This window comes from Triturus cristatus, chromosome 4_1 (assembly GCF_964204655.1).
Source record: "Triturus cristatus chromosome 4_1, aTriCri1.1, whole genome shotgun sequence".
Classification (NCBI taxonomy): domain Eukaryota; kingdom Metazoa; phylum Chordata; class Amphibia; order Caudata; family Salamandridae; genus Triturus; species Triturus cristatus.
The window spans coordinates 913,982,766-914,010,381 of NC_140585.1; the positions used below are offsets into that span (position 1 = coordinate 913,982,766).

General features: G+C 47.5%; 1 protein-coding gene across 2 annotated transcripts in view; it reads left to right on the forward strand.

Annotated features, from left to right (window-relative positions):
* Positions 1-22,891, forward strand: part of LOC146855790 (uncharacterized) — a 208,021-nt gene extending 185,130 nt beyond the window's left edge. For both annotated transcript variants that reach the window (XM_085653699.1, XM_085653700.1), the window contains exon 11: positions 20,999-22,891. In XM_085653699.1, the coding sequence (XP_085509825.1) occupies positions 20,999-21,250 (252 nt within the window). In that variant the 3' untranslated portion in view covers positions 21,251-22,891. The remainder of the gene's footprint in view (positions 1-20,998) is intronic.
* Positions 22,892-27,616: the final 4,725 nt, after the last annotated feature.

Consider the following 27,616-nt stretch of genomic DNA (forward strand, 5'->3'; position numbering starts at 1 on the left):
GATAAAATACAGCATGAAGGAATCACTATTATTTTGACGAGAAAGTTGAGATCAAAACTGGATTGTTTAGAAAAAAAAAATCTAAAACTGCTGGTTTAGAAAAGACACTTTATGCGTGTGTAAACTGTCGGGTAATTTTAAGGCGTAATTTGGATGTAGAGAAAGGTTTAGTTAATGGTGCAAAGGGTGAAGTGGTGGATTTTGTGAATTATCAGAAAAAAGAAGGAATTGAATTTTTAAAAATTAAATTTGATCAGATTGATGAAGTTAAAGAAATTGGTCGTTGTTCAGTTCGTTTTTTGCTTGTTAAAGATTTATATGTCCGTAGGAAACAATTTCCATTTTCTCTGGCATATGCAGTGACTATTCATAAATCTCAAGGATTAAGTGTAGACAGGGCATTGGTGAACATTGTATCTACCGTATTTAAAGAGGGTATGGCATATGTTGCTTTGTCACGAGTCAGAACATTATCTGGTTTATTTTTGATTGATTTTGGTGAGACGAAAATTAGTGCAGATGCAAACTGTGTAAAAGAGTATAATAGGTTAAGAAGGGTGTATGCTCCCAATTTAGGTCAATATCCTGTATTTGAAAAGCGTGTGGTTGGTCGAAAAAGAAGGTTTGAGAATATCTGTACTGAAGATGTCAAGTAGGGAAAAGAACAAGATAATGTTGTGATTGCAGGTAAAAAGAAATTGCACACTGTTGAAGAGATTGTTGGTTATCACTTTGAAAATAGTTCAGGTGTCAACTGCTATGCTAATGTAGTGGTCAATGTTGTTTTTTATCTGGAAGGTTTGCGAGAACAAATGCAGAATCGGCAAAAAAGATTTTGTTCTCTGTTGCATTCTGTTTATGAAAAATTGACAACAGATACAAGTAAAATACAATCTGTTTCAGATGTTCGTAGTGTTTTGGATAAGTGTGCTGGTTCTACATAATTTTCACAAAATATCCAACAAGATGCTCAGGAATTTTTAATGTATATGCTTACCATTTTTGAAAAGGTAGGTGTAGAAATAGAAAATATTTTTGGCCTTTCTTACAAATGGGAACATGATTGTGAAAATTGCATGTATACATGTAGCACCAATGTAGACACTGAGAGATTTCTGTATTTAACATTACCAGACTGTAAATCAGTGTCTTTCAATAAATTAGTTAAAGGTGCAAATCAAGGGGGCGTGGCCTGCTGAGCAGCGAGATGGCCGCTCTTTGAGTGCACTCCGCCGGCCGGAACGTAATCCTGAACTAATCCTTCACACCGGGGTGAGACAGAGCTGCCCCAACCGGTGGAAAACGTGCAGGTGGCTGCGAGGCATCGGCGGAGGTGCGACATTCCCGCCTTACATCGTACTGAAGGAGATCGGGACCCGCGCAACTTGTGGGCGGTCCTGGCTGCGGCGCCTGGTGGAGCTTGGCCGGGGGAGAGCGAAGACTCGAGCCCGCGGCGAGTACTGGCGGCGAGGCACAAGGTGGTGAGGTGACGTGCTCCTGTAGGACCCCTACCTGGAAGGCACCGGCCGACGGATCCTGAGAGTGCTGAGGTGCTGTGGTGGACCTTGTGCTGCCAAAGTGATATGCAGAGAGGTACCGGGTGGATGTGTGGCAGACCGGAGCTCGTAGCGGTGGCCGCCGTCGCGAGCGGCGCCAGATAAGGGGGTGATCCTGGTGCAAGCTGTCTGGGAGGCATCTCCATTGAGCCCCTACAGGCTGGGGAGTCTTCGTGTTGTTGGAGCTGGCCCCCCTGCGTGTGCTGGATTGGATTGGCAGATATTGGAGGTGGGGCGGCCGCCATTTTGGAGACGATTGCCGCGGCCGGAGTGAGGTGGTGCGGAAGCTGCTGTGCTGCGAGGCGCTGGCCCGCGGATCCATGGTGGCCGCGGGCGCCCTGTAAGTGACGACTGGAGCCCTTGCGGTGGCGGTGGGCGCGCGCCTGGGGCCGTGGTTGCTGGGTCGTGCCTGCTCTGTCTGAACGTCTCGAGGGAAGTGCTACGTTGGGGCACTGACGAAGCTGCTGGGAGCCTGGGCGAAGACACCGCTGTGTAGGAGGAGGTCGGGGGCGAGCACGTGAATGGGTGCTGCTGTGGTCAGGCAAGTTGTCTAGTGGATACGGGTGGGAGCTGCGGGGTCCCCCCCACCCCCTGCGCTTCAGGAGGTTCGGCTGACATCTGCCGGAGTCCCGGATGCGGGCTGGTTCCGTATGGAGCTGGTCTAGGATACCCTGGTGGAGACACTGGTGACGGTCGGGGGGGCCTGAGAGTGTGGACCTGCTGCCGGGAGCCCTGTGTGGTGGTCGCCTCCATATTTGAGCTCAATCGCAGCAGGTGGTGTGAGGGTGTCCGGCTGGGGCGCCTCGTTCTTGGAGGGGGCTGGGGGCTGCTGCTGGTGGTTCACGGCGAGACCCGGTGGCGCTCTCTTCATCATGGGTAAACATGATTCTAAACAGCCGAAGCTGACCTTTGACCATAAGCGCTCCACGCGTCATGTGGAGTCTGAGCCGGGGACCCTGGCGGCGGAGGGGAGCGACCTGGCGGCTGACGATCATGGTGAAGATTTACGCACACTGATGCTTGAGATGCGTTCTAGCCTACGAAACATTGACACTAAACTAGACAACCTCACCAGTCAGTTAGACTCTCTGAAAACGCAGGTGGCGACGCATGAGACTAGGTTGGACACGCTTGAGGCTCGCCAATCGGAGTTTCATGAGTTCCAGGTTGAAACGAAGGACCAGCTCCTGCATATAGACAAACTGTTGGGCATAATTCGTGCTAAGAATGAGGATTTAGAAGCGCGGTCCCGGCACAATAACCTACGCGTCACTGGTGTCCCAGAGACCACTGCCATATCTAAAATGGAAACCTATGTCACTGATCTCCTACACAAATTATTTGACCCTAGCCTCTCAGCGGTTTTTGTGGTGGAGAGGGCACACAGGTCGCTGGGTCAGAGGCCCCCTGTTGGAGCGCCACCCCGGCCCATAATTGCGAGGCTCTTCAACTACCAAGATCGTGATTTAATCCTTAGACTGGCGAGGGAAAAAGGGACCATCACACACAAGGGAAATAACATCTCCTTCTACCCTGACTTCACCCCTGCTGTCCAGGCTGCCCGCCGGGAGTTTCTGCCGGCAAAGCGGATTCTTCTGCAGGCGCAGATCCCGTACTCGCTCCTCTATCCGGCTAAGTTAAAAGTGTCCTTTGAGGGGTCTGCGCACATATTCACTGACGCTAAGGAGGCGATGAAGTTTGCCAAACATGTGGGGCACAAATCTACGAAACGGCCCAGGGGTGGGGCGGAGGTGGGGGATGGCAGGCTCAGTGACATTGAGTGAGCGTGGGTCCCCATTATTGCATCTTGTGGGAAAAGGCTTCTGTTTGTTTATGGACTTCCAACCGTTTTAGAGGGTGGGGTATTTGTGTAGCCCAGTATTTGACCGTTGCCATCTGCTTTCATGGGTAGAACTTACTTATTAGGTTTTGGGCGGCTCGTATCCCTTGCAGATCTTCCGGCCACCCTGTTCTACACGGGGGAGTAGCCGGCACAGCCACACCCCCTTGGGAATGTTCCCTTGTTTAATTAATGTCTCTTTGGGGATAGTATAGGGATGGCTATTCTACGACCCGGTTGGGGGGTTGGAGTGGGTGGGGGTTGGATGGTTGGGTTTTTTTTTTTTATTTTGTTGTTTGCTGCCAGCATTTATTGTATGCTATCTGTGTGGTGTCCTGTGCGCACGGTCTGGTCACTGTCAACATGTCTTACTGCACTTTACATAAGGTGTGTGGGGAATGCCCAAGGTTGATAAAACGTTGAACTGTCTTACCTGGAATGTTCGGGGGCTCAACGATCATAGGAAGGCTAGGTTGGTACATGCATATTTGGTGCGGCACTGTGTGGATGTCTGCTTATTGCAGGAAACTCATTTGAACACCGCCCCGGCCCCAAGACTGCGACACACTAGATGGGGGCACGTATATTCTGCTATCTACTCCAACTATGCCCGGGGGGTGGCGATACTGATCCGTCGAGGGTTGGTTTGGCGGGTGGGCTCTGTTCAATGTGACCCGGAGGGCAGATATGTTTTGGTTCAGGGCATTGTGCGTGGCGTATCGGTGGTCTTTGTGGCGATTTATGGTCCTAATGTTGATTCCCCTGTTTTTTTCCATAAGGTATGGGGGCAGGTGAAAGCCACTGGATGCAGTACAATTATATGGGGAGGTGATTTCAACGCCGTACTTGATGACAAAGCAGACAGAAGGGGGGTGGCTCGTGCACTGAATCCGCTGGCGAGTTCCGCGTTGCGGGAGATACTGTTGGACGGCGCACTGGTTGATGTGTGGCGGGGTAGACATGTAGATCTAAGGGAGGGCACCTGTATATCGGCTCATAGCGGTGCGTGGTCCCGCCTTGACTTCTGGCTGGTGTCGCGGGACGTCGCACTGTGGACGACGCAGGTGGAGCACATGCTCCGATCGTTATCCGACCATGCGCCCTGCATGTTGAAATTGCTAATCCCTGGTGATCCGTGCCCGGCGTTCTCGTGGCGGCTCCCGCCTCACGCGTTACTTGATGAGGCATTCAATGAGGAGATAAGAACGGATATCACTGACTATTTCGAGCGCAATGTGGGATCGGTGGATACTGAGGCGACTCTGTGGGAGGCCTTCAAAGTCGTCATTAGAGGCCAGTGTATAGCCAGGCAGGCGGGTGTGCTGAAGGCGATACGGGGCAACCTGACAACGCTGGAAACTGATATTCGAAAGCTCGAACGTGCATTCTTTGATGCTGGTGGGTCGGAGGTGGCGGGAATGTTGAAAACAAAACTATTGGCATACGACGAGGAGGCGATGCGGGAGGTTAAATTTCTCGGGAAATATGCGGAAGCTAGACGTTATGGCGAGGGTGGGAGGCCGGGGAAGGTCTTGGCAAACATGATCCGGTTACCGCGTCCCGCAACATATATTCATGAACTGCGCACGGCGGCTGGCGAGCTGCTTCATACCAAGGGTGACATTGTAGGTGCATTCTCTGATTTCTACTCTCAATTATATACCAACACCCAGGATGCGTGTCCGGAGGGTCTTGAATCCTTCCTGGATTCTATTGCGTTGGTATGGTTCAACAATAAACACAGGGTATGGTTCAATAATCAACACAGGGAATACATGGACCTCCCGATTAGATGCTGGAGATGTGGCACAGGTTATTAAGAGTCTGACGACAGCGTTCTATAAGGCGTACGTGGATGAGCTGTCGCCCAGGTTGCTGGCGATGTACGAGGAAGCATTAGAAAGGGGGGTGTTGCCTGCTACTATGCGCGAGGCACTGATCATTACCTTGCTGAAGCCAGATAAACCTGCTGACGATCTAAACTCCTATCGGCCCCTATCTTTAATTAATGTGGATGTGAAGATCCTTGCCAAACTCCTCGCGAACCGGGTGCAGCCAATGTTGCCGTTGATTGCACTCCCAGACCAATCAGGTTTTATACCGAGTAGAGCTACCTCCCACAATCTGCGTACGATCTTCGCCGCATTGCATTATCTACACCCCGAGGTCAGGGCTGCGGTGGTGTTTTTGGATGCCACTAAGGCCTTTGATACACTTGAATGGCCCTATTTATTCCATATATTGGAAAGGATGGGTTTCAGCGCGCTGCTGCTTAGGAAAATTCGCTTGCTCTACACTTTGCCTACAGCCAGAGTGCGGGTAAATGGCCTGGTGTCCGAACCGTTCTCCATCTTGCGAGGTACAAGGCAGGGGTGTCCTCTCTCCCCGCTGCTGTTCGCTATCGCTATGGAGACGTTGGCGGCCAGGATTAGACAACATCATACAGCAAGAGGTATAGGCTTCAGTTCTACAAATCTTCTAATATCGCTCTACGCGGACGATGTGACCCTTTATCTTATTAACCCCGCGGAAAACTTGGATCCCATCTTGCGGGAGTTTGTCCGCTTTGAGGGCCTCGCGGGCATATCCATCAACTGGTCTAAATCGGTACTTTTTCCCCTCACGGACAACACCGCGGAGGTGTCCTCCGAATACCCCCTGCGCTGGGAGCCAGACGAGGTCAAGTATTTGGGGATCTGGATCAGCCGGAACCTTCAGGAGATCTGGAATCTTAACTTTGGTAGGGCGATGATGTGGCTTAGCGAGAAAGTGAAGCTATGGGCTGCTCTGCCCCTGTCTCTGACTGGGCGGATTGCGTTGACAAAAATGATAGTACTACCCAAATTCCTCTATTTATTTGTCAATATACCTATACCGCTTACGTCGCACTTCTTTGCCTCTCTACGGTCCTGCCTGGTGGCGCTTGTGTGGGCAGGCGGACAGGCCAGGGTAGCATGGGACACGCTAGCGTTGCCATTGCGGCAGGGGGGTCTGGGTGCCCCGGATATGAAGCTGTATGCCCTATGTGCTCAGGCTCAGTTCCTGCATTTTTGGACCCACCCTACTCCCTTTCAGCCCCACGTGGCAGTGGAGCGTGATGTGGTGGTGCCCCTTCCACTGGGCGTGGCGATATGTGCCAAGGCAAGGCGCCCTAGAGCAGACGTTGACACGGCTGGGATGTTGCAATGGGTGTGGGAGGAGTTGCGGAGGAGGGCGAAGGTTCCATTGCTGTATGCCCCATCGCTCCCTCTGTTGCATAACCCGATGCTGCCCTGTCTTGTTGATGGGGTGGCCGGACACCTAGTTGAGAAGCTGCATCTTCGCACCTTGGCGGACCTCTTCCCTGATGGCAAGTTCATGCCTCCCCGGCGCCGGAGGTGGGTGGTACGGTGCCCTTTGCCGAATTAATCTGAAAGAAACACGTTAGTTAGATTCCTCACCTTAGAATATCCCCAGGCGTCAGACTGGATCCGGAAGATTTTTCGTCAGCAATACCCCTTGCGCGTCGCTAGGCGTCGTCTGCGGCTCAACGTCCGTCGTCGGCGTCGTGCGCCGGAATGACGTCGTCGGAGTACTTAGACGCCGCCCTCACGCGCTGACGTCAGTTCTTCTTTTTTCCGCGCCAGTAAGCGCAGATCCGGGAGAGCTACCCCTTTAGTCACTTTTTGACTAACTTTTTCGATCCTTTTTGATCTTGTCTCGACTCCGGTGCCGGTAGGATGCCTGGTTTTAAAGCCTGTGCTGACTGCAACCGCTTGATGTCGGTTACGGACCATCACCGCCGGTGCCTTTACTGCTTGGGCATCGACCACGACGCGGAGTCGTATTCGGACTGCAAGGCCCTGACCTCGAAGGCTAGACGGGAGCGGTCCCGTAAGCTTCTCGAGCTTCGCCACTCGGCTCCGCGCCCCTCTCGATCCCGGTCCAGGAGGAGGTCCAAGGATCGGTCGCGGAGCCGCAGCCGACGTGATCATCGATCGTCTGGCTCCAAGTCTTCAGGTAAGTCGAAGCACTCGAAGAAGTCCAAGAGGCGACACCGCTTTTCGGACTCCCCTCGCCGGTCGCGCGACTCGGCCGAGGGTCAGGGTGGTTCCACCCCCGTGGCTCCATCGGAGCCGCAGGCGCCGCGCAAGTCCCCATACCCGCCGGTCCCTGGGACTGACGCGACGCCGGCGGAAGTCAGTGCCTTCCTCTCGGCCAGGAGGAACCTGGCTCCGCCGTCGACGCCCGCTGGCGCGCCTTCGGGCCCCGCGGACCCGACTGGGCAACCTTGCATGCCGGCGGCTCCGGCCCCGGCGCCGTCGACGGCTCCGGCCTCGACGCCGTCGACGGCTCCGGCCTCGACGCCGCAAGTGCCTGAGGGACCCGTTCCCGAGTCCCCGCCGACACCGGTTCCACCTCAGACGCCGGCTCCGCTCGGCGTCGAGCCCCAGTTCAGCCCAGCTCCGATCCTTCCTCCTGCATAACAGGAATCGGATGATGGGGGCGACTGGGAGGGATCCGAGGATCCTATGGCCGTTCAGGCTCAGGTGTCACAGGACTGGGCAGATGAACTGGGGGAGGCCAGTGGTCTGGATACCTCTCCAGACACTGGATTCATCTCTCCTCCGACTGTGGCTTCGGAGGAGGGTGCTGCTTTCTCTGTAGTGCTGCGCAAAGCGGCCGCAGCTCTTGGGCTCGAGCTACCTGCCGTGGCTGTGAGGACTAACGTCCTCACTGAGGTGCTTCAGTCTGCAGTAAGCTCCACTGAGCCACTGCTGCAATTCAATGAGGCCCTCATTGACGTTCTGCAGGGCACCTGGTCCAAGCCCTCCACAGTTCCTCCTGTGGACAGGAACGTCGCCGGGCGCCACCGCCCTGCTCCGGGCGACCCCAGTTTTCTGTCCCAACACCCTACCCCCTGGTTATCCAGGCCTCTACCTCCCAATCCTCCTTACCGACCGCTCCCCGGACCGGGATTCCAAGAGGCTGGAACAGTTTGGCAAAAAGCTGTTCTCCTCCCTTAGTTTGGGCCTGCGGTCTTTGAACACCGCCTGTCTCTTGGACCGTTATTCCCACTCTCTGTGGGATACGGTGGAGGACGTGCTGCCCCTGTGTCCGGAGGAGGTCCAGACACGACTTACCCAGGCTCTGGCCGATTGGAGGGATGCAGCGCGACATGCTATCCGATGTGGGCTTGACACTACGGACTCGCTGGGTAGGGCGATTTCTACCACAGTGGCGCTTAGACGTCACGCCTGGCTGCGGTCCACGTCCTTTTCGGGCGATGTCCAGAGCACTCTCATGGACATGCCCTTTGATGGCACTCGCCTTTTTGGCGAGAAAGCGGGCAGTGCGCTGAATCGCTTTAAGGACTCCCGGGCTACGGCCAAGTCCTTGGGCCTCTCGGCCCCTCGGTCGCAAACTTCCGCCTTTCGCCCCTTTCGTGGCCAAGGAAGGGGTGCCTCCTCACGTACGCCTAGCCACCAGCCGCAGAACCAACCTGCGCGCGGACGTGGTTTCCGCCGAGGCGGTTCTGGAGGACGACGCGGTCAGCCCACATCCACCTCGGCAGCATCCGCCTCAAAGCCTTCCTAGTCCGAGCTTTCAGGCCCATTCCACGCCAGTGGGCGGCAGAGTTCGCCATCACCTGCTCCACTGGCGGTCCATCACATCGGACAGGTGGGTGCTGCAAATCGTCCGAAGGGGCTACTCCCTCCCCTTCGAGACGACCCCTCCAGCCATGCCACCGCAGCACCACCGTATCTCGGGGGATCATTTGAATCTTCTCCACGAGGAAGTTTCGGCCCTCTTGGCCAAGGGGGCCGTCGAGCGCGTTCCGAGCCCAGAAGTAGGTCGTGGTTGTTATTCCCACTACTTTCTGGTTCCCAAGAAGGGCAAAGGGGGCTTACGCCCTATCTTGGATCTCCGGAACGTCAATGCCTTCCTCCGGAAGGAAAGGTTCAAGATGTTAACTTTGGCTCAGGTTCTAGCTGCCCTAGACCCTGGAGACTGGATGGTAGCGTTGGACTTGCAGGACGCATATTTCCACATCCCCGTCCTGCCGGCCCACCGGCGTTACCTGCGGTTCACGGTGGGTCAAGAGCACTTTCAGTTTACCGTGCTCCCCTTCGGCCTCACCAGTGCCCCTCGGGTGTTCACGAAAGTGATGGCAGTGGTCGCAGCTCATCTGCGCAGATCAGGGGTTCCAGTCTTCCCCTATCTCGACGACTGGTTGTTGAAGGCGGGCTCGCCCCAGGCAGTCGTCTCCCACCTCCAGACTACGGCGGATCTCCTGCATTTGCTGGGATTTTCCATCAACGTGCCGAAGTCACACCTGAGTCCCTCTCAGAAGCTCCTCTTCATCTGAGCGGTTCTCGATTCGGCGCAGTTCCGGGTCTATCCACCGGAACAGCGGGTCCGGAATATTCAGGCCCTGATTCCCATCTTTCGGCCTCTATCCTGGGTTTCGGTCAGGCTAGTGTTGCGGCTTCTGGGGCTGATGGCCTCCTGCATCCTACTAGTGCATCACGCCAGGCGGCGCATGCGGGCTCTGCAGTGGGACCTCAAGTTTCAGTGGGCCCAGCATCACGGCAACCTGTCCGACCATGTCTTGATCTCGGAGGGCACTGCACACCAGTTGCAGTGGTGGCTCACGGACCGCGATTGGGTCAAGGGCAAGAGCCTCTCCCTTCCCCAACCGGAGCATGTCGTAGTGACGGATGCGTCCCTCCTGGGATGGGGTGGCCATATGGGAGAGGCGGAGATCAGAGGCCTCTGGTCTCCGGCGGAGTCTCGTCTCCACATCAACCTGTTGGAGTTGAGAGCGATCCGACTTGCACTGAAAGCCTTCCTTCCCTCTGTCAGGGGAAGTGTCGTGCAGGTGTTCACGGACAACACCACCGCCATGTGGTATTGCAACAAACAGGGCGGGGTGGGGTCGTGGACCCTTTGTCAGGAGGCTCTGCGCCTCTGGACATGGCTGGAACACCAGGGCGTCACCCTGGTGGTTCAACATCTGGCGGGCTCTCTGAACGCCAGAGCAGACGAACTCAGCCGCTGGTGAATGATGGATCACGAATGGCGTCTGAACTCCGAAGTGGCGCAAGGTCTCTTTCAGCAGTGGGGAGAGCCTTGGTTAGATCTATTCGCCACCGACGAGAACGCGCAATGTGAGCAGTTCTGCGCGTTGGAATTTCCAAGGCGGCACTCGCTCGGCGACGCTTTTCGTCACGAGTGGAGTTGCGGTCTGTTGTACGCCTTTCCGCCTATACCACTTCTGCCCAGAGTGCTGAAGAAGATCAGGCACGACCGGGCCCAAGTCATCTTGGTGGCTCCGGATTGGGCACGAAGGTACTGGTATCCCGAGCTACTCAGTATGTTGACCGATCCTCCGATACGTCTGCCCCTTCGGGAGGATCTTCTGTCGCAGCAGCAGGGGTCGGTCCTCCACCCAAACCTGTCCAGCCTCCACCTCCATGCGTGGAGATTGAGCGGCGGCAGTTGATGCCATTTGACTTGCCTCCTGAAGTCTGTGATATCATTCTGGCAGCCAGGCGTCCCTCCACAAAGACGGTATACGCCTGCCGGTGGAACAAATTTGTGGCATGGTGCACAGCAAAGGCTGTGGATCCCCTTTCCGCCCCTCTTTCTGAGGTTCTGCTCTTTCTTCTTTCTTTGGCCCGGCAGGGCTCTGCCCTGGGCACCTTGAAAGGTTATCTTGCTGCCATCTCTGCCTTCTTGCGGCTTCCTGATCAGCCTTCTCTTTTCAAGTCCCCTGTAGTTACACGCTTTCTAAAAGGCATTACTCACATGTTCCCTCCTGTCCCTTTTGTAATGCCTCAGTGGGACTTGAATCTTGTTCTCACATTTCTAATGTGCGCTCCCTTTGAGCCTCTTCATAATTGTCCTCTTCGTCTGCTGACGCTTAAGACTGCTTTTCTGGTAGCCATCACCTCGGCTAGACGGGTGAGTAAGCTCCAGGCTTTATCCTCAAAGCCTCCTTTTCTCTCTGTTCATCCGGACAAGGTTGTCCTTCGGCCTCGTCCCTCCTTTCTTCCGAAAGTGGTGACCCCCTTTCATCTTGGGCAGTCTGTCACCTTGCCCACCTTCTTTCCGCCTCCGCATCCTTCCAAAGAGGAAGAGAGGCTCCATCGTCTGGACCCAAAACGTGCGCTCTCCTTTTATCTGGACCGCACAAAGCAGTTCCGGGTGGACGACCAACTTTTCGTTGGATACGTGGGTGCTAAGAAGGGGAAAGCTGTGCACAAACAGACCATCTCTCGGTGGGTCGTTTTGTGTATCAAAATTTGTTATTCCTTGGCAAAAAAGGACCCTCCTGTTGGGCTGCGCGCCCATTCTACTCGGGCCACGGCGGCTACTACTACTTTGGGACGGGGTGTCCCTTTGCAGGACATCTGTCAGGCGGCAACGTGGGCTTCGCTACACACGTTTGCCAGGCATTATTGCCTTGACAGCCAAGTCCGGAGGGATGGCTTCTTTGGCCGTTCTGTCCTCCAGGACTTTCTGGTGTGATCTTGGTTCGCAGACCCACCACCGGGGATGGTATTGCTTGGGTATCTATTCTAAGGTGAGGAATCTAACTAACGTGTTTCTTTCAGATGACCAGTGTCGGTCTTTGCATGGCTCTGCGTTCCTGGTGCGGAAAGCTATGTACAAGAACTGACGTCAGCGCGCGAGGGCGGCATCTAAGTACTCCGACGTCATTCCGGCGCACGACGCCGACGACGGACGCGGAGCCGCAGACGACGCCTAGCGACGCGCAAGGGGTATTGCTGACGAAAAATCTTCCGGATCCAGTCTGACGCCTGGGGATATTCTAAGGTGAGGAATCTAACTAACTAATGTTTCTTACAGATACATCGTTACCGAAGGTAAGTAACTTGTTCTTTTTGTATCATAAACTACGTGCGGCCTGCCGGGCACTGTCTAGGGAGTTCCCTGACGCGCCGCCAGTCTTTACGGCATTGGAGGCGGTGGTGGGCTCCCCGTCCCCCCGTAAACTGGTTACTCGTATTTATCGCCATATGCAAAGCATGGCACCGGTGGTGCCACCTAGATCCATGCTGTATTGGAACGAGGAGCTCCAGCCTGTGATATCTGAGGAACAGTGGGATTTCTGTTGTGGGCAGCTTACTGAGCTATCGCCGAACTACAAGTTGCGTCTAATACATTTTAAATACCTACATAGATTCTACAGAACCCCCATCAGCCTGAAAAGAATGGGGCTTAGAGAGACGGATGAATGTTGGCGATGTGGGTCTGCCTCAGCTTCTTTCTTACATATAACATGGTCCTGCCCGGAATTGGAGGGCTATTGGTCTCAGATTTTTGTATTGGTAAACCAGATTGTGGGTCGCTCAGACGTCCCTTCCCCTTTGCTTGGGCTACTAGGATATGTCAGAGAAACTCCGCCACCGTCGCGCAAGCTCCATGCGTTGCTTTTACTGTTTGCTAAGAGACAGGTGGCGATCCACTGGGGTGGGCGGCGGGTGCCCACAGTGAAAGGCTGGCTGGCTGATGTAACGTATTGGTGCACGCAGCTTACCACGTTCTGGGAGTTGCTGCCGGCTGCATCCAGGCCTAGAGACATCTGGGATCCGTTTGTGAGTTGGGCTCGGGAACATCAGAGCAGGGACTCGGAGGGTGATATTTTGAGTGAATGATCGGAGGTGGGTGGCGGTCGGGGACCGCCGCATCCTTTTCTTATAACACCACGGAGGCAATGCCTGTAGCGCTGGCACGACTTCGGATGCTGCCCGTGTCTTCCTTCACGGTTGCTCTTTAGGTGTACTGTGGCTGTGTGTTGTGGCCCTCCTGAGTTTCTGTACCCAGTCTAATCGCTTGTAATTCCTATATTGCTATTGACATGTTGACCTTGCAATATGTTCCTTTCTGTATGACACCTACTAGCATACTGTATGTAATGCACTCATGATACTGACTGGCAGGTTTGTTGGTTGTATTTTGTATATTGCCAAATGTTCAATAAAAAATAAAAAAATTTTTAAAAAAGGTGCAAATCAAAACATGGAGTGTAGCCAATGTAAATCAGAAATGTTATCCACATTATTCCTAACAATATATGGAAAATACATCATTTTAATGATACAACGTTGTACAGCTGACGGAAGAAAATTGGCTACTTTAATAAAGCAATTTGTAGCAGCACCACTATCAATATCAGGAAGGACTTTTGTAGCAATTGCTATAATTTTCCATGATGGTCCTTCCACCACATCTGGACATTATACTGCCTATCTAAAATGTGACAAAGTCTGGACACTTTGTAATGATTCTCAGTTGGTTTTTAAACAACGTTTGCCTAGAGAATTACAAAATTCCTACCTAATATTTTTAAAGTCAAAGTTTTAGGAAGATAATTCATTCTCTGAGGAATTTATTATTATAATTTAATAGGACTACCATTGGACAATTCACATAAAGAAGGAGTGCAAAAATACCATTTGGCCTCAAGGAAAGGTATATTTTTGAATTATGGACTTTTTGGTGGTCATTGATTCGGTGAATATTTTAAAGCGGCAATATTTACAGTTTTTATAAGTTAAAGTTATAAAATGTTGTAAGCCGTAAGCATTTCATATATGTGTGATATGTATTTTCTGGTATTTTACTGAGAATAGCATGTTGTTTTTTTTTTTTGCCCGCTGTTAAGTGATGAGTACGATTGAAAACACTATTTCTAGTGAAATTCAATCTATTCTGAGAACAGCAAAAAAGGCAAACAAATTACTTTGTGGAAGTTATGCTGTGTTGTAAAAAATGTATTATTACATGTTATAATTTTTTTTTTCTTTTCTTTCACAGATCCAAATTTAAAAATAAGCAATTTTATATCAATTTAGATTGCAATGAAAATCTGAAAAAATGTATACCATTTTTTATTCCTATTACTGTGAAGGTAAGTTTAACTAAGTCTCAATATGCAGACTGAGGAGGTCTGCAAGAATCTACAAAGTTGAAACACGTTTCTTAAAACACTCTGTTTATACCTATGTAGTTTTGAAATCTGACCATAATCAGATATCATGTGACCTGCAAAAAAAGAGATTTGAGGGGTTCATAATATTTCCCATTGTACCTATTGAAGGACCGCAATCATTTCAATCATTCTTCTTTGAACATCTTTGCAGACAAAACTCAGTGCTTACCTTCTATCATTCGCAAGGAATTTTAAAACCAGAAATATGTCACTTTTTGTAACCTAGTTATTGCGCAAGACATTCTTTCATATTTACAAAGAGAGGAAAAGCACTCTGTGTACTTTTTCGACTTCATGTAAATTCAACCTCATCTTGGTGTAGGAAAGCACAACCAGGAGAATTGTTTTCATTTCTCCACATTTTTATATCTTCAATGCATGCTAAAATGTTCAGCATACATTGAAGGAGATAAATGCATTTTCTCATTGTTTTTGTGCAGGAAGGTGTGTCTTCCTGCAGAAAAACAAACAGCGCATGACACAGATATCCTAGCACTATGGTGCAAGGGTGCCTGTGTCACCACATGACTGCAGTTTAAGCAGCCGTGCTGAGAGAAGCATAGATTTGCAACATATTTATGTACATATGTTGCATCCCTGTGCTTCGGAAGTACTACAGCACACTGCAGTTAAAGAGGTTACTGTGTGATGCTGCAGCACTTCCTCATAGTTCTGCACTTATACATTCACCATACGCTACTAATGCATTCATTCAGTCAATTACGTACTACACATACATTCATCTAACCTTTTACACACTAACAAAGAAATGTAGCTCTTTTTTTAAACCAGGAAAGTTAGTTCTTAGAAGAACTTTTTTTTTTCTTCTTTCTTCTTTTATATTTTTTTGGGGGGTTTTCCAACAATTTTTGGATTTTTTGGGATTTTCTGGAAAAAAAACAGGAGGAACCAAACAATGAACTTCAGGGAACAAAAAAAAAAAAACCTAGCAATGGTGACTTTCTTGCTGGCGGCAGATCAGATCGATCGACTGCTCACCATAGCACAAAGTCACATTGCATTTAGTGCAGAGCGCTTTTAAAAATTGAAATTGAGGACGGATGTCCAAGTTTTGGGCTGACGGATGCACTCTTGAAGTGCTCGGCTGCGATGAGGTGGAAGGCGCAGGAGCAGGAGTGTCTCTCATCCGTCGGCATTCTTCTCGTGCAAGATTGTTAGGATGAAGGGTCCTTAGGTGCTTCATCATACTAGCCGTCCCGCACAAGTATTTCTTGTTAGGATCCCCTCGAGACAGCACTCTTTTGCAAATCTTGCACGTGACCAAGGTGGCATTGGTCTTCGTTTGCCCCTCGGGAAAAGTAAAACATTTCCACACCACTGAAGAAAAACGTGGTGTACATGCTAGCTCCTCCAAAAATTCATCCTCAGATGTATGAGGAGATGCAGGTGATGCCTGCTGCCGTGAAGCCATTTTTAGTAGAAAAAAGTTAGAGCTAAGTGTAAACTTAGTCTAAAAAATCTTCTTCTCTGCAAAGAGATGCTCCTCCAAAGAAGGTCAAAGAAGAATGATTGAATTGGGTGGGGTCTTTCAATAGTTAGAACAGGAAGTGTAATGAACCAATCAAATCTCTTTTTTTGCTGGTCACATGGGATCCGCGCACCCTGCGCATAGGCAGCACGCACCCAGCGCGCATCCGCGAAATTGAATTAAAAAGAAATATAGGATTAGATGTAAAAATATATTACTTTTAAGACTAGTTTAGAGTTTGTCTTCAATTAATATTCACATGAAATACATATATATGTTTTTTTAAATGTTAAATATTTAGCGGGATCCGCGCACCTACCGCGTCATAGACGCACATGAGGCATCGCGGAAGCACGTAAACGTCGCGTTGCGTACATCGAACGTGTCGCGTATAGGCTGAGAGTCGCGTACCGGTCGCATTGCGATCGCGAACTAAACACGTACCCAACGCATACCATGCGCGGATGCTATCGCGTAGGGATTGAGAACGGTGCACATAGGGTGCGCGGATCCAAAAACATGGGAAAATAAAGTTTTGAACATACAGTTAAAAAAATATTTTAAAAAATATAAAAAAATATGTTTGAAAACCCCAATAAAAACAAATATTTTTAATTTTGAAAAGATTTAAATGAAAAAATAGGTAAAAAAAAATTGTGTTAAAAAGAATTTCAAAAAAACATAATTATTGAAATTGACACACTGAAATTGAAAAATAGAGAAATCCAATGAAAAACATTAAACATGATATCTTTTGAGATAAGTTATAGATAGGAATTAGCATTTAAAACACCTTTGAAATTCACTGAAAAAACCATAGGTTTCATGCACGTTATAGTTAGGAATTGGCATTTAAAATACCTTTGAAATTCACTGAAAAAACCAAAGGTTTTAGGGGCGTTATAGTTAGGAATTGGCATTTAAAAAACCTTAGAAATTCACTGAAAAAACCATAGGTTTCAGGAGCGTTCTAGTTAGCTGGACATTTCCCTCGTACAAAACCCTAGAAATTCCCCCGTTATAGTTAGTTCAGCTAACTATAACTCGCGCCCCTGCAATGCACTGCTGATGACTTCACATATTACATCACTCATGACATGGTCAGTGACATCACTGATGACATCACTGATGACATCTGAATCCTTTGGTTTTTTCAGTGAATATATATATATATATATATATTTGGCACAGTGATTCAAGGTTTGCCATAAATGGTGGAGCCTAGCGGTATTATCTACCTAGACAACAGAGGTCCATTACCTATCACGATACAAGAACCTTTATAAATAACACTTTCAAGTCCACAAAACCCAGGCATGAATACGGGTATGTGACATATGTATATATATTAATGGAACCAATACCAATAAGAAGTACTGTTACCATACAACTACGGCATTATATCATCCACTATTTTTCTTTGTTCACATGATGCATCTTTTTAATTTTCTAATCCTACAATTAAGCACCTTTATTTCACCTATAGACACTCTGACAGTTTGGAATAAGGATTATGCAGTAAGTCACGAGCACCTGGCACCCCAATGGAAGACCCAGCAAAATACTATAAAGTGAACTGAACCCATCCCTTAATAACTATTTTAATATCAACCTGTACCTTTCTTTCACTCTTGTCGTTTCAGAGATACTACTCTCCCTATCTGTTCAGCGGCACTGGCTCAAATTAGATCATTGGCAACTTTTTTCTTCCCATAATCTGTTTGGTCCTGACGAAGCACTCTGGATCTCCTCCTGATACCGTAGAGAAGCGCGAAACGGAAACTATATCCATCAGGGATATACAATTTAGTGAGCTACAAAGGGACATAATATCCCTATAGAAGCACCTTTCACTTTGTTTTCAGCAATGACAGAGGGATCATATTAATAACATTTCTCACAATCCCTCCAGCCATTTTTTAAAGCGTGTATTAGGACTTCACTGCCCCTGACCCCCACGCACCGATACTGCTTCATCAAAAGATCTCCAATAAAGAGACCCTTCGGGGGACTCGTAGGGCATTGCAGCGCACGCCCGACGAGGAGCACAGCTCAATGATGAAGCATGACATCCTTTGTGGTGTGTGAGGGCATCAAGATGAGGACACACTGTCCCCATACATAGAGTAGTACACGACGTGAGTGTCTTCACTTCTTTCTTCCCTTCTTCTCTGAAATAGGAACAGTGACTCCCCTCTTTGCTAATATCTACTTCTTGTGTCTGCTGTTTCTCTTTATCTCAGTGGCTTCTGCCATACTTTGTTTGTATAACAGAATGTAGTGGTCTCAGAAAATGATTTCTAAAGAAAACAAATACATTTTTGTGGTTTGTCGTAGGTAGAGTATGTAGGACGCTAAGTGGTGTCTACTTTAAGCCCACAATGCCTGGGTAAAAGACTACTGTCTTCAGATTATTTTGTTCTGCCATGGGTATGGAGTTGTTCTCTACAGGCCTTAGTGGCAGTCAGCTTGGCCAGATCACCTATGTGCGTTTAGTTCATTATCTACAAAACTTTCATGAGCGAATTATAATTGTTGACTAATGTCTTGGGACAAGTGCTTCTTGGAAACTGTGTGTCATTTGATCTGAATGAAAGGTTAGTAGACCTCACTTCTCATAAGGTCCAGGCCTAACACTGTCTGGGCAGACCTATCCAACATAGAATTTACATCTACAGTTAGTGAATTGCCTATTTCTACAAATGATTTACATGGTGACTCTGAGGTTTACTGTTTGCCTAACACTAAGCTTTGTCCTGAGGATCCATCAAATCTTAATATCTGGGCTCGCCCTATAGCTCAAAATAATGAAGAAACTAAACCTCAATCATAATCATCTGATTGTTAAGGTATTGGCATGAAAATACAGTGAAATGCTACATCTAGCTGTTGTTTTGCAAATTGCCGGTGCAATATTACTGCACCAAATTTGCAATTAACTCAGAATAAGTCCCGAAGCTGTTTATGAAGGGACTTCCATCATGCTTATCAGCAAAACAGATCACACAAAATACCCATCCGAAATCTTCAGAAAGAAGAGCTCAGTTGAGATGTACCTTGCAGATGACATTCTCTACCTGCTGGACAGAGAACGTTACACACTGAAGAGGCTTTCGAGCCAAGATCTCCACCCTCAGTTCTCTGATACCATGAACATTTTATCCATTGAGGTTTTACTTTCTGCTCTCCAATAGAATTGCTAGGATGTCAGAGATGGCACCCAGACAAATGGCAGTGCTACAAGGCATACTAAAAAGAACTGGTAAACTAAACTATTGGCAAAACAACATACAAGGACCTGGAACTAATTTGGAATGCAGTAAACAAGGAAACTCTCCTTTGCCCCTAATACACAATAGAGTAAAATCGAAAATGTACTGAAGTAAGGGAACGTATTGGCACCACAGTTTTTTAAAATGTATTTAAGACTGACCTCTGAGATCTTTGAGTCATGTTGCATGTTATCTTGTAATGCTTTGTCTTCTTTAGACTCATCTGAAAGACTCTAGGGCTAGTTAAAGCATTGTGAGACCCTTGAGAGTCTGCACGTCTAACTTTAGAGTGTACACTAATCTATCATTAGAGAGTTTGTTATGAATTGCTCAGCCTTTCTAGCTGTAGACACCAATCTACCTCATGTTGTATACAACTGTTCTTTCCCTTGGGCAAAACTAGTCAAGTGTCAGTCCCTCACTGGTTCCCATAATACGATACATATTACTTTTTTTTAAAATTCAATATTCTGTCCTCATTTGACACTCAGAAAAGCAGATAAGTCACAAATGGGGGATTCCAGTGTTGCAACCCAAGTTATTTAAATTAGCCTAGGATTCTGCAAGTGCAAAATCGTTTGCAGTTCGAAAGGAGACTAGGGGTGGTTTGGTGAGAGATGAGCATTGTACTCCACTCAAATTGTTGCCAGAGCAGCCCTCATCCTACCTATTTCCAGCCAGACAAACGCATTTGCAGGGTGCCACATCAGCCCGAATGTTAAGCATAACACCCAGAGGGTTCGCCCAGAAAGGACCAGGTCTGTATTTTGGAGGGCAGAGGTTGATAGCCTTGCTTGTAATTGTTGCTAGACTTTGATAGATTGAGAAAAGGAGATCGAGATTAAATGTGGAAATGTTTGACAAGCAAAAGCACCCTTTGTAATTTATTGAAGTTTTCCATTTGTAAATACACAAAAAGCTATCTATTAAAGTTAGTAAAATAATTAAAATTCTAAATTTACAACGTGTCTATGGCTGTTAGGAATGTGTGTGCAAAGGTTACAAAATTGGGGTATCATGGTGGACAGTAGGTGAGAAATTGTGAAGATTAAATGGGCCTTTTTTCAGATTTTCTGCTGCAACTTTATAAGTATAATTAGTGAATCGAGAGTAACCAAGGTGTGCATATGTAATACGGAGATCAGTAAGTACGCCAAAACCATGCATGTCTCCTATAAGCATTAATTTTGTACATCAATCACTATATCCTCCATCCGTTCAATTTTAAACGGGGCTCAATGGCCAAAGTGTCCTTGTAACACAACTAAATCTGCAACACATTTTAAAAATACAAAAACATTTTGTAATATTTAAAATGATTAGTTGTTGCATTCCGTGCAACTATGAAAATCTATCTAACACGGGCATTCACAGCCAAACCTTGATATTTCTTTTTGCTCACATTAACGCACATAGCTTATCTTCATAAAAAGGCCTCATGCAATTTTGATTGATTTTTTTTTTAGATTTTCACAGGAAGCCTATTTTTATAACTCAATTAGAACATATTTAATCAACATACATTTAAAATAGTAGAAAATTAGTTGGGGGGGGGGGGTTCCTGCCTTCTTAAAGACGCGTGTTGGTGTGACAAGTCTATTACCTCACTTGTAGATATAGCATGTTGAGAATATCTACTGTAACAAATGGTAGATTGATCCAACTTTGATAAAGGGATATACAATTTATCTACATATATCACAATAAATATGGGTAAATGTAGGTTATAATAATATACATAGGAGACATTTTTATGGTAGTAACCTGACCATGCCGCAGGCCAGCAAATCATTTTCTTATTTTCCCATAACCCTGTTTTACACACTTTTGTCTATACAGATGCTGGCAGTGGGAATGATGACGGCAGTAGGAGATCACATTATTAAGCCCTTCTTAGTGGCTTTGTTTAATAATATACTTCAACCTGTCTTGATTTTCCTGTTGAACATCTTGACCAGTCTGCGGGATCTGACCTACCCATTCATCGATGTTCTGAATGGTGTCTGCCTTCAGATTGCCATGATACTTCAAGCCTTCCGGTTGGTGGAAGTCCATACCAATCCGAGGCAACCTTATGACCTGAAGGTATAAAGCAGAAGAACGTTTTTTAATCTTGATCTTTCAGACTTTGACTTTGGATTGCACAGACTGATCCTTGAGAATGTCTTCATGCAGACTATGGACTGTACCGCACAACTTATTTCACTCAGTGTTATATTTATCAGATTCAAAATATCATGAGCAACTTGTATATATTTGTGCTTGCGGTTTTCTAAATGCAATATACATTTTACTTTTCTAGGTTTCTCTTTTTATGGTGTGAAGTGGCTTTCAAACTCTGGTGTTTTTGAGTTTGGTGACACAGTTATTCATTTTGTCTGCTAAAATAAAGTACCTTGTCATGCTCTGACAGACATGGCCTGGGTGATCTACTCTTGGGAACTGTTCAAAGTTGATGCTGTGGTTTTTAAAATGCAGCACAGTAATAAGATCAAATTTCTGAAAATGTTTCATCTCTGTTCATTATTTAATAGATAGAATTGTTAAGTGCTGGCCTATTGAGTTCATTGAACTGAAGGTCTTAAACAATTGTTAAAAATCTGGAGCATAGAAATGCATTTTAATCTCTTGAATGCACAATAGAAGGCCAAATTGAAACAAATGATAAATGATTATCAGTAAAAAAGATGTGTTTTGTGTACTTACAAGAGCATTGGTCAGCAAGGCAAAACTTTTACTAAATTGAAACGAAAGTAATATGAATTACCCTGTGAAGTACGTTTTCCTGGTCTTACTCAGCAGACGCTTAGATTATAAAATGCTACTTTATGGCAATTGATTTCCTAATGGGACATCAAAGCAAATCGGTTTTAGCTCTCCCAGCTTTCTGATATCCGTAAAGATGGTATTGTCTGTCTTCAGTAGTACAGGGAAGAATGCTTCAAAGACTAGGCAAATAGTCATTAGCTTCATTGTGTTGACTTGACTTAGGTGAAATAGATGTGTTGTGTTGCTGGTGTAGGTTGCCTTAACTTTATGGATGCATCTGCCACTCCCACCTCCTGTAAAAGCTGAGGATGTATGAAGCATCTCACCATTAGAGTCTGCATTTTCCTCGCTAGATGGTTTTTGTAAATTGCATGTTGATTTTGTCTACCCCCTTACTCTAATATCTGGTTTCATTTTACTGGTGACTGTCTTGCAGTGACCTGGTGGAGTTGGGCATTTGGTACAGTAAATTTTTGGCACTAATAAAGTGCACTGCCTGGAAAAAATAAGTCGACATCAAAACCAGTAGAGAGGCTGTTGTAATGAAATGGTGATGCCAATCTGCGTACCCCAATGAATTAAGCTTCTTCATCTGCCACGGTAATACACGTCAACCATCCAAAGGATATTTTATACTGTTTAATCATGGCTGCCACAAAGGATATTGATATTTGCAAGTCTTCCACTTTAGAGAAAACCTTAACTTGTGATACAGATTAACCATGCTTTGCAGAAGTCGTGTTCTCATCATGACAGCAACCACCAAAAGCCGTGGGTAAAAACATGTGCTTTTAAAAAATAAAAAAAATGAAAATTGAAGATTTCTAAACTACAGTTAGTTATTGCCTGGACAAACAAGATGAAACAAATGTTTGTGCTAGCATGTAGGAATTATGCATGTTGTACCGTTGCTGTGTGATCTTATCTTTGTAGAGTGGAATAAATTGATTCCATCATCTCCAATTTGAATCATTGTGTCCATATGCGTTTGCTCAAGTGCCTTTGATCTAGAAGAGCCTCCTTTTATTTTCTGTACCATTTTTTTCCTACAGGGAAATGCCTTGATTGTAAACTTTTGAGTGATGCTTAGCGGAAGCTTTCAAGATTAGGTTACTCATGTCAACAAAATGTTTTCTACTTCGAGTGGTAGGAGTTGCAGGTATTCTTTTGACCTGAAAATACAACTAGGAGTAATATCAAAGGGGTTTAAGCCTTCATGTTTCAGAATAGATCTCGCATTTTAGCAATCGTCCTGCACTTTATTCCATGCAATATGAACGAGGAAGTGGGGTTGTAATGAGTTAGTGCTTTGTGGATTGCTGCCTTAACGGGGCCTAAACAGCTGCTAAAGATTAGATCTTCTTTATTTGAGGCCTACTGAGAGCCTGTCTCTGATTTCATATTTCATCTTTCTTAGTCAAATGAAGATGCCTGAAAAGGATACACCAAAGATTTTGTTGAGCTTCGCACTTGAAACCGGAAAGAGTGGCATTCACATTTCCCCCCCCCTCAAACCTTGGCCAGTGCCTTACTTGCCTTTCATTAGAGAAACCCTAAACCAAATAACTTCATAGTAATTGCCCCCTTGTATTTTGACCACGTTCTGAGCTTCCGAATCTTCCTTATCTGAAATTAGCTCCTTCATCCTACACATTGCACTTCTGTCATACCTGCTCAACGTTGGACTTAGTGCACAAACATGGCAGAGGACCAGATCCTTTATCAAGCAGGTGCCACAGTTTGTTTTTGCTTTCTGAGGGAAGGGTGAGAACTGGGAATACCAAAGGGCTGTGCTGGCCTTGTCCCACCCTTCTCTACACCACCTTAAATGGAAAATCTTGACCAATCTGTTAATTTCACTACTGGGATATCAGGATGAAAACCCTACCCCTACCCTAGATCCCCAAATATAGTCTTAAGTAAATGGGCACGTTACTCGCACTGTAGCTCTGGGGGAAAGGACAATGGGATATCTGATAGCTGGATTGTCTGCATTTGTCACCACTTCTGTATTCAGCGATGATGAGCAAAACATTAGGCACATTACAACAGCTTATAAGGCAATGGCATGTATTAAATATATAGTAAGAAATTAACTTACCCACGATTCCATATTAGCTGAACAGTTGAAGGTCTGTCATGCACACGTTTTTAGGTCTCGCCTGGCGTAGACTGCGCAGACATGCGCAGTCTCGCTGGTGAGATTTAATGATTTAGAAGAGATTTTTCTAGTGGGCTTTAAGCCCCGCCCTTCTTTTCCATTGGCTGGCGTCACCGTTTATGCTAAACGGTGGCCAGCCATTGGAAAAGAGTGTCTAGTGACGTACACTTTTCTCTTTTAGAGCCGTCCCAGTTGGACTTGCTCGGTTCCTTTACGTTTGTGGTAAAAGCTTTTGTTATCTTTATGGGGCCATGTGTTTCAAACATATGGCCCCATAAAGACAAGAAAGCTTTCATAAAGGACGAAAGTGAAAGCGGACTGGGGAGCAGTGGGGGCTCTGCAGGCGCCTGTGTGGGAGGGAGGGCGGGTCATCGGAGGGACAGATCACTTGTTTTCGTCAGTGGGTGGTCTTTCTTCTTGTGCCCTTTTTTCGCAGAAAACATTCCTGTGCTATGTGTACATGGGGTGACATTTGCAGCCTTTGCAGTCTTTTGTTTCTAATGCCAATAGCGTCTCTTCCTCTGTACTCTGGCAGTTTCTATGTACGTTCATCGTTCCTACCTCCGTTGACAGGGTTGCGTCACTTCCGGTTATGCTGAGTTTGCCGGCGCCATTTTGTGTAAGAAGCGGTGATGCTGTTGAGTCCTCCTGGAGGTTTTAGGTCACAGAGGCCCAAGGCTCCGGACAGTAGAATGCCTGCCTCACCCCTCCGAGTGGCCGTGGATTGCTCCAGTAACCAGAGTCGGAGCATGGAGGCCCACAGCATCCTCAGGTAAAGGAGAAAGGCAAAACCACTCTTTGGAACATAACATCGGAGCTCGTGCCTGACGCAGTGTCTGTCTCTGGAGCCCTAGAACTTTTCAGCACTGTATGAGCCGAGCTGTTCCCACCGAGCCGAGGCTCCATTAGTTCAGAACAATGACCCGTGCCCTACACCGAAGAGTGTGTGTGGTAATTAATATGGCCGCCATTAACATGGGCCTTAATATGCGGAGCGCTTTCCAGGCAGCGACAGCACGGAATGGAAATAACCCACTAATCACCCTGGAGGCGCCGCTTTAGCACTTCTTTTATGCCTACCTCCCACCTCCACTGTCACCCCAAACACGACAAAAAAAAAAAAAAGAAAGAAGTTTAATAGAAAAGCAATTTTCATTTGAGTTGCAGTATGCGGAAACATATATTTGTTCATGGTTTTGTAAAGCGCTGCGTGGACTGCAGCTTCATTGCGCTATCGTTTTCTAACCCTCCACCCCCCCTGCATTTGTTAACGGTTTTGTAAAGCGCTGTGTGGACTGCAGCTTCATTGCGCTTTCGATGTTTTCTAACCCTCCTCCCCTCTTTGCAACAGTTATTCCACGTGTTACCTGTGCAGCGTGTAGTTATCAGTGTATAAAGCGCACACACCGGCCCTGCAGCTCAACAGTTTGAAGAGTTCCAACACCACGCCCATGTGAACATTGGAACTCTCCACCCCCTCAACTAAAGGTGCAGGGCCTCCCTTCCTCCCTGCACTTACCAGTGCTCGGGCTCAGGTGTGCAGGGGACGCTCGCGCAGCGCGCAAGTTCCAGCTCTGCAGATACTACAAGCCGTGGACTCGTCCATGAAATGAGAGGGCTGTGGGCAACAAGTGGGGGTGGGGGTTGGGCAGGTGTGTGCCCCTGACTGCACAAAAGCCTGAGGGCAATGAGACTGGTGAGAGTACACCCCCCCCCCCCCCCCCCCCAAGTCCAGGGGACCTACCCCTTCTGGCAGTGGCGTAATAAAACTTGAGCCCCCCCCCCCTTTTTAGGTCTCGCCTAAGCCAGCGCTTTAGCGCTGCTCTCGCGAGAGCTTTTGTAAAAGGGGGATCTGGAAGTGCCAACTAGTGCTTTTCAGGCCTCCAAATACAGTGCATGTGCGCCGGGCGCGCGCACCATTTGGCAGCCTGAAAAGCACTGCCTGATCACTTTTGCGGTTGCTTTGATGTCCTCAGTGAGCCGCGCGTCCACTGAGGACATCAAAGCGGCCGCGCACACCATTTGCCACCCCCTTCCTGCTTGTTCTTTCTAATAAGCTTTCCCGCGTGCGCGCTTGTATGTTTTTTAAACTTTGAGCGCGAGGCGCGCGTGCTTCTTCCTCTAGTTTTCCCCTTGTCTCACTACTTGAACCTCATGCTTCCAATTTTCCTGTATGTTTGCTGTCCCCAAAGTTGCTTGTTTTCACTGTTAGTCATTCCACTTTCCCCTGAGTCTGCTTGCTTTCCAGCCTCCCTTGTTTGACTGCTTTCCCCAGAGTCTTCCGTTTCTGGTCCTTAGCCTGCCCTTTTACCGCAGTGTCTGTTTTGCCCTTGAGTCTTTCCATATTTCCCTCGAATCAGCCCACGTATGATCTTTCTCCCCTCAGTGTTGCCTCGCTCCACGGCAGTCTCTCTGCTCTCATCTGTCACCGCCGGTCTGTTCTTTCTCTCCAGTGTTGCTGCTCTTCATGCATGTCTCTACCCTTACCACCCTCATTCTCTTCTCTCCACCTCCCCTGCGGATCTCCGCTATCCTCTGCCACCCTGCTTCTGTTCTTTTTCTCAGTTTCAACGCTGTCCCTGCTGGTCCCTAACAGTTGTTAATTCATCTTTATTTATTTATTTTTAAGGCGCTCTACAAACAGATTGGTCTCTAGGCGCCGGTGGTGACAGGTGTCATAACCATCACTCCTGCAGACCAGTTCTCATCAGAGTTGCTGCTCTTCTCAGAATATACCTTTTATGTGCGTCACATATTACACAGGAAAAGCAGTGCCCGGTCACAACGACCAGGCTCACCACTTTGCTTCGATTACACTAATTTACTATGCGTGCTTTTCGCTTTCACCACTGGGGGACTTTCTGCAAAGGGGTAATTTTGGTGTACCATTCCTGTAATGTTCTCTTTTCATCATGCTACAACATGCACTGTGTCTCAGTGTTTCCATATAAAGAAATTGTTATTGAGAACGTGTTATTTTGAAATCATCACAGACCTGAGAAGGCTTGTTAAAGCATTTGTCTAAAATGAAGAAAATCTGGATCCAATATGTTCGCGAATTAGAGATAAATGTTCTTCAAGAATGTAATTGGCCGTACTTGTGCTTCTTATGTGGCAGCTGCACATGAAACAAGCATTGGCATAGCCAATAGGTCTCGCTCTTTGTTAAGATGGCCGCATTTTCTGTATTCTTTTTTCTACACCTTGTCTGTTGTCCTACCTCTATTTTTTGTACTTGCATGTAGAGACGCGAGCAGTCGGAAGCACTTTGTTAATTTAAATATACCGCGCGTACACCTGGGTTTTAAGCAGTAGCGGGGGCACGTCCTCTTCATTTTCAAGGTGAGTTTTATTTAGACAAAGATCATGGGATACTGATTTCATGAGGCACTGGCGTTTTAGTTAGTGACGAGCTAACATTTAAAAAGCTTTTGGCATGCGTCTGTGAAAGCCATGACCCCCCCCACCCCCCCCCCCCCCCCACCCCCTCTAGGGATTCTAAACACAGGCTTGCTGTCCGCGAGGCG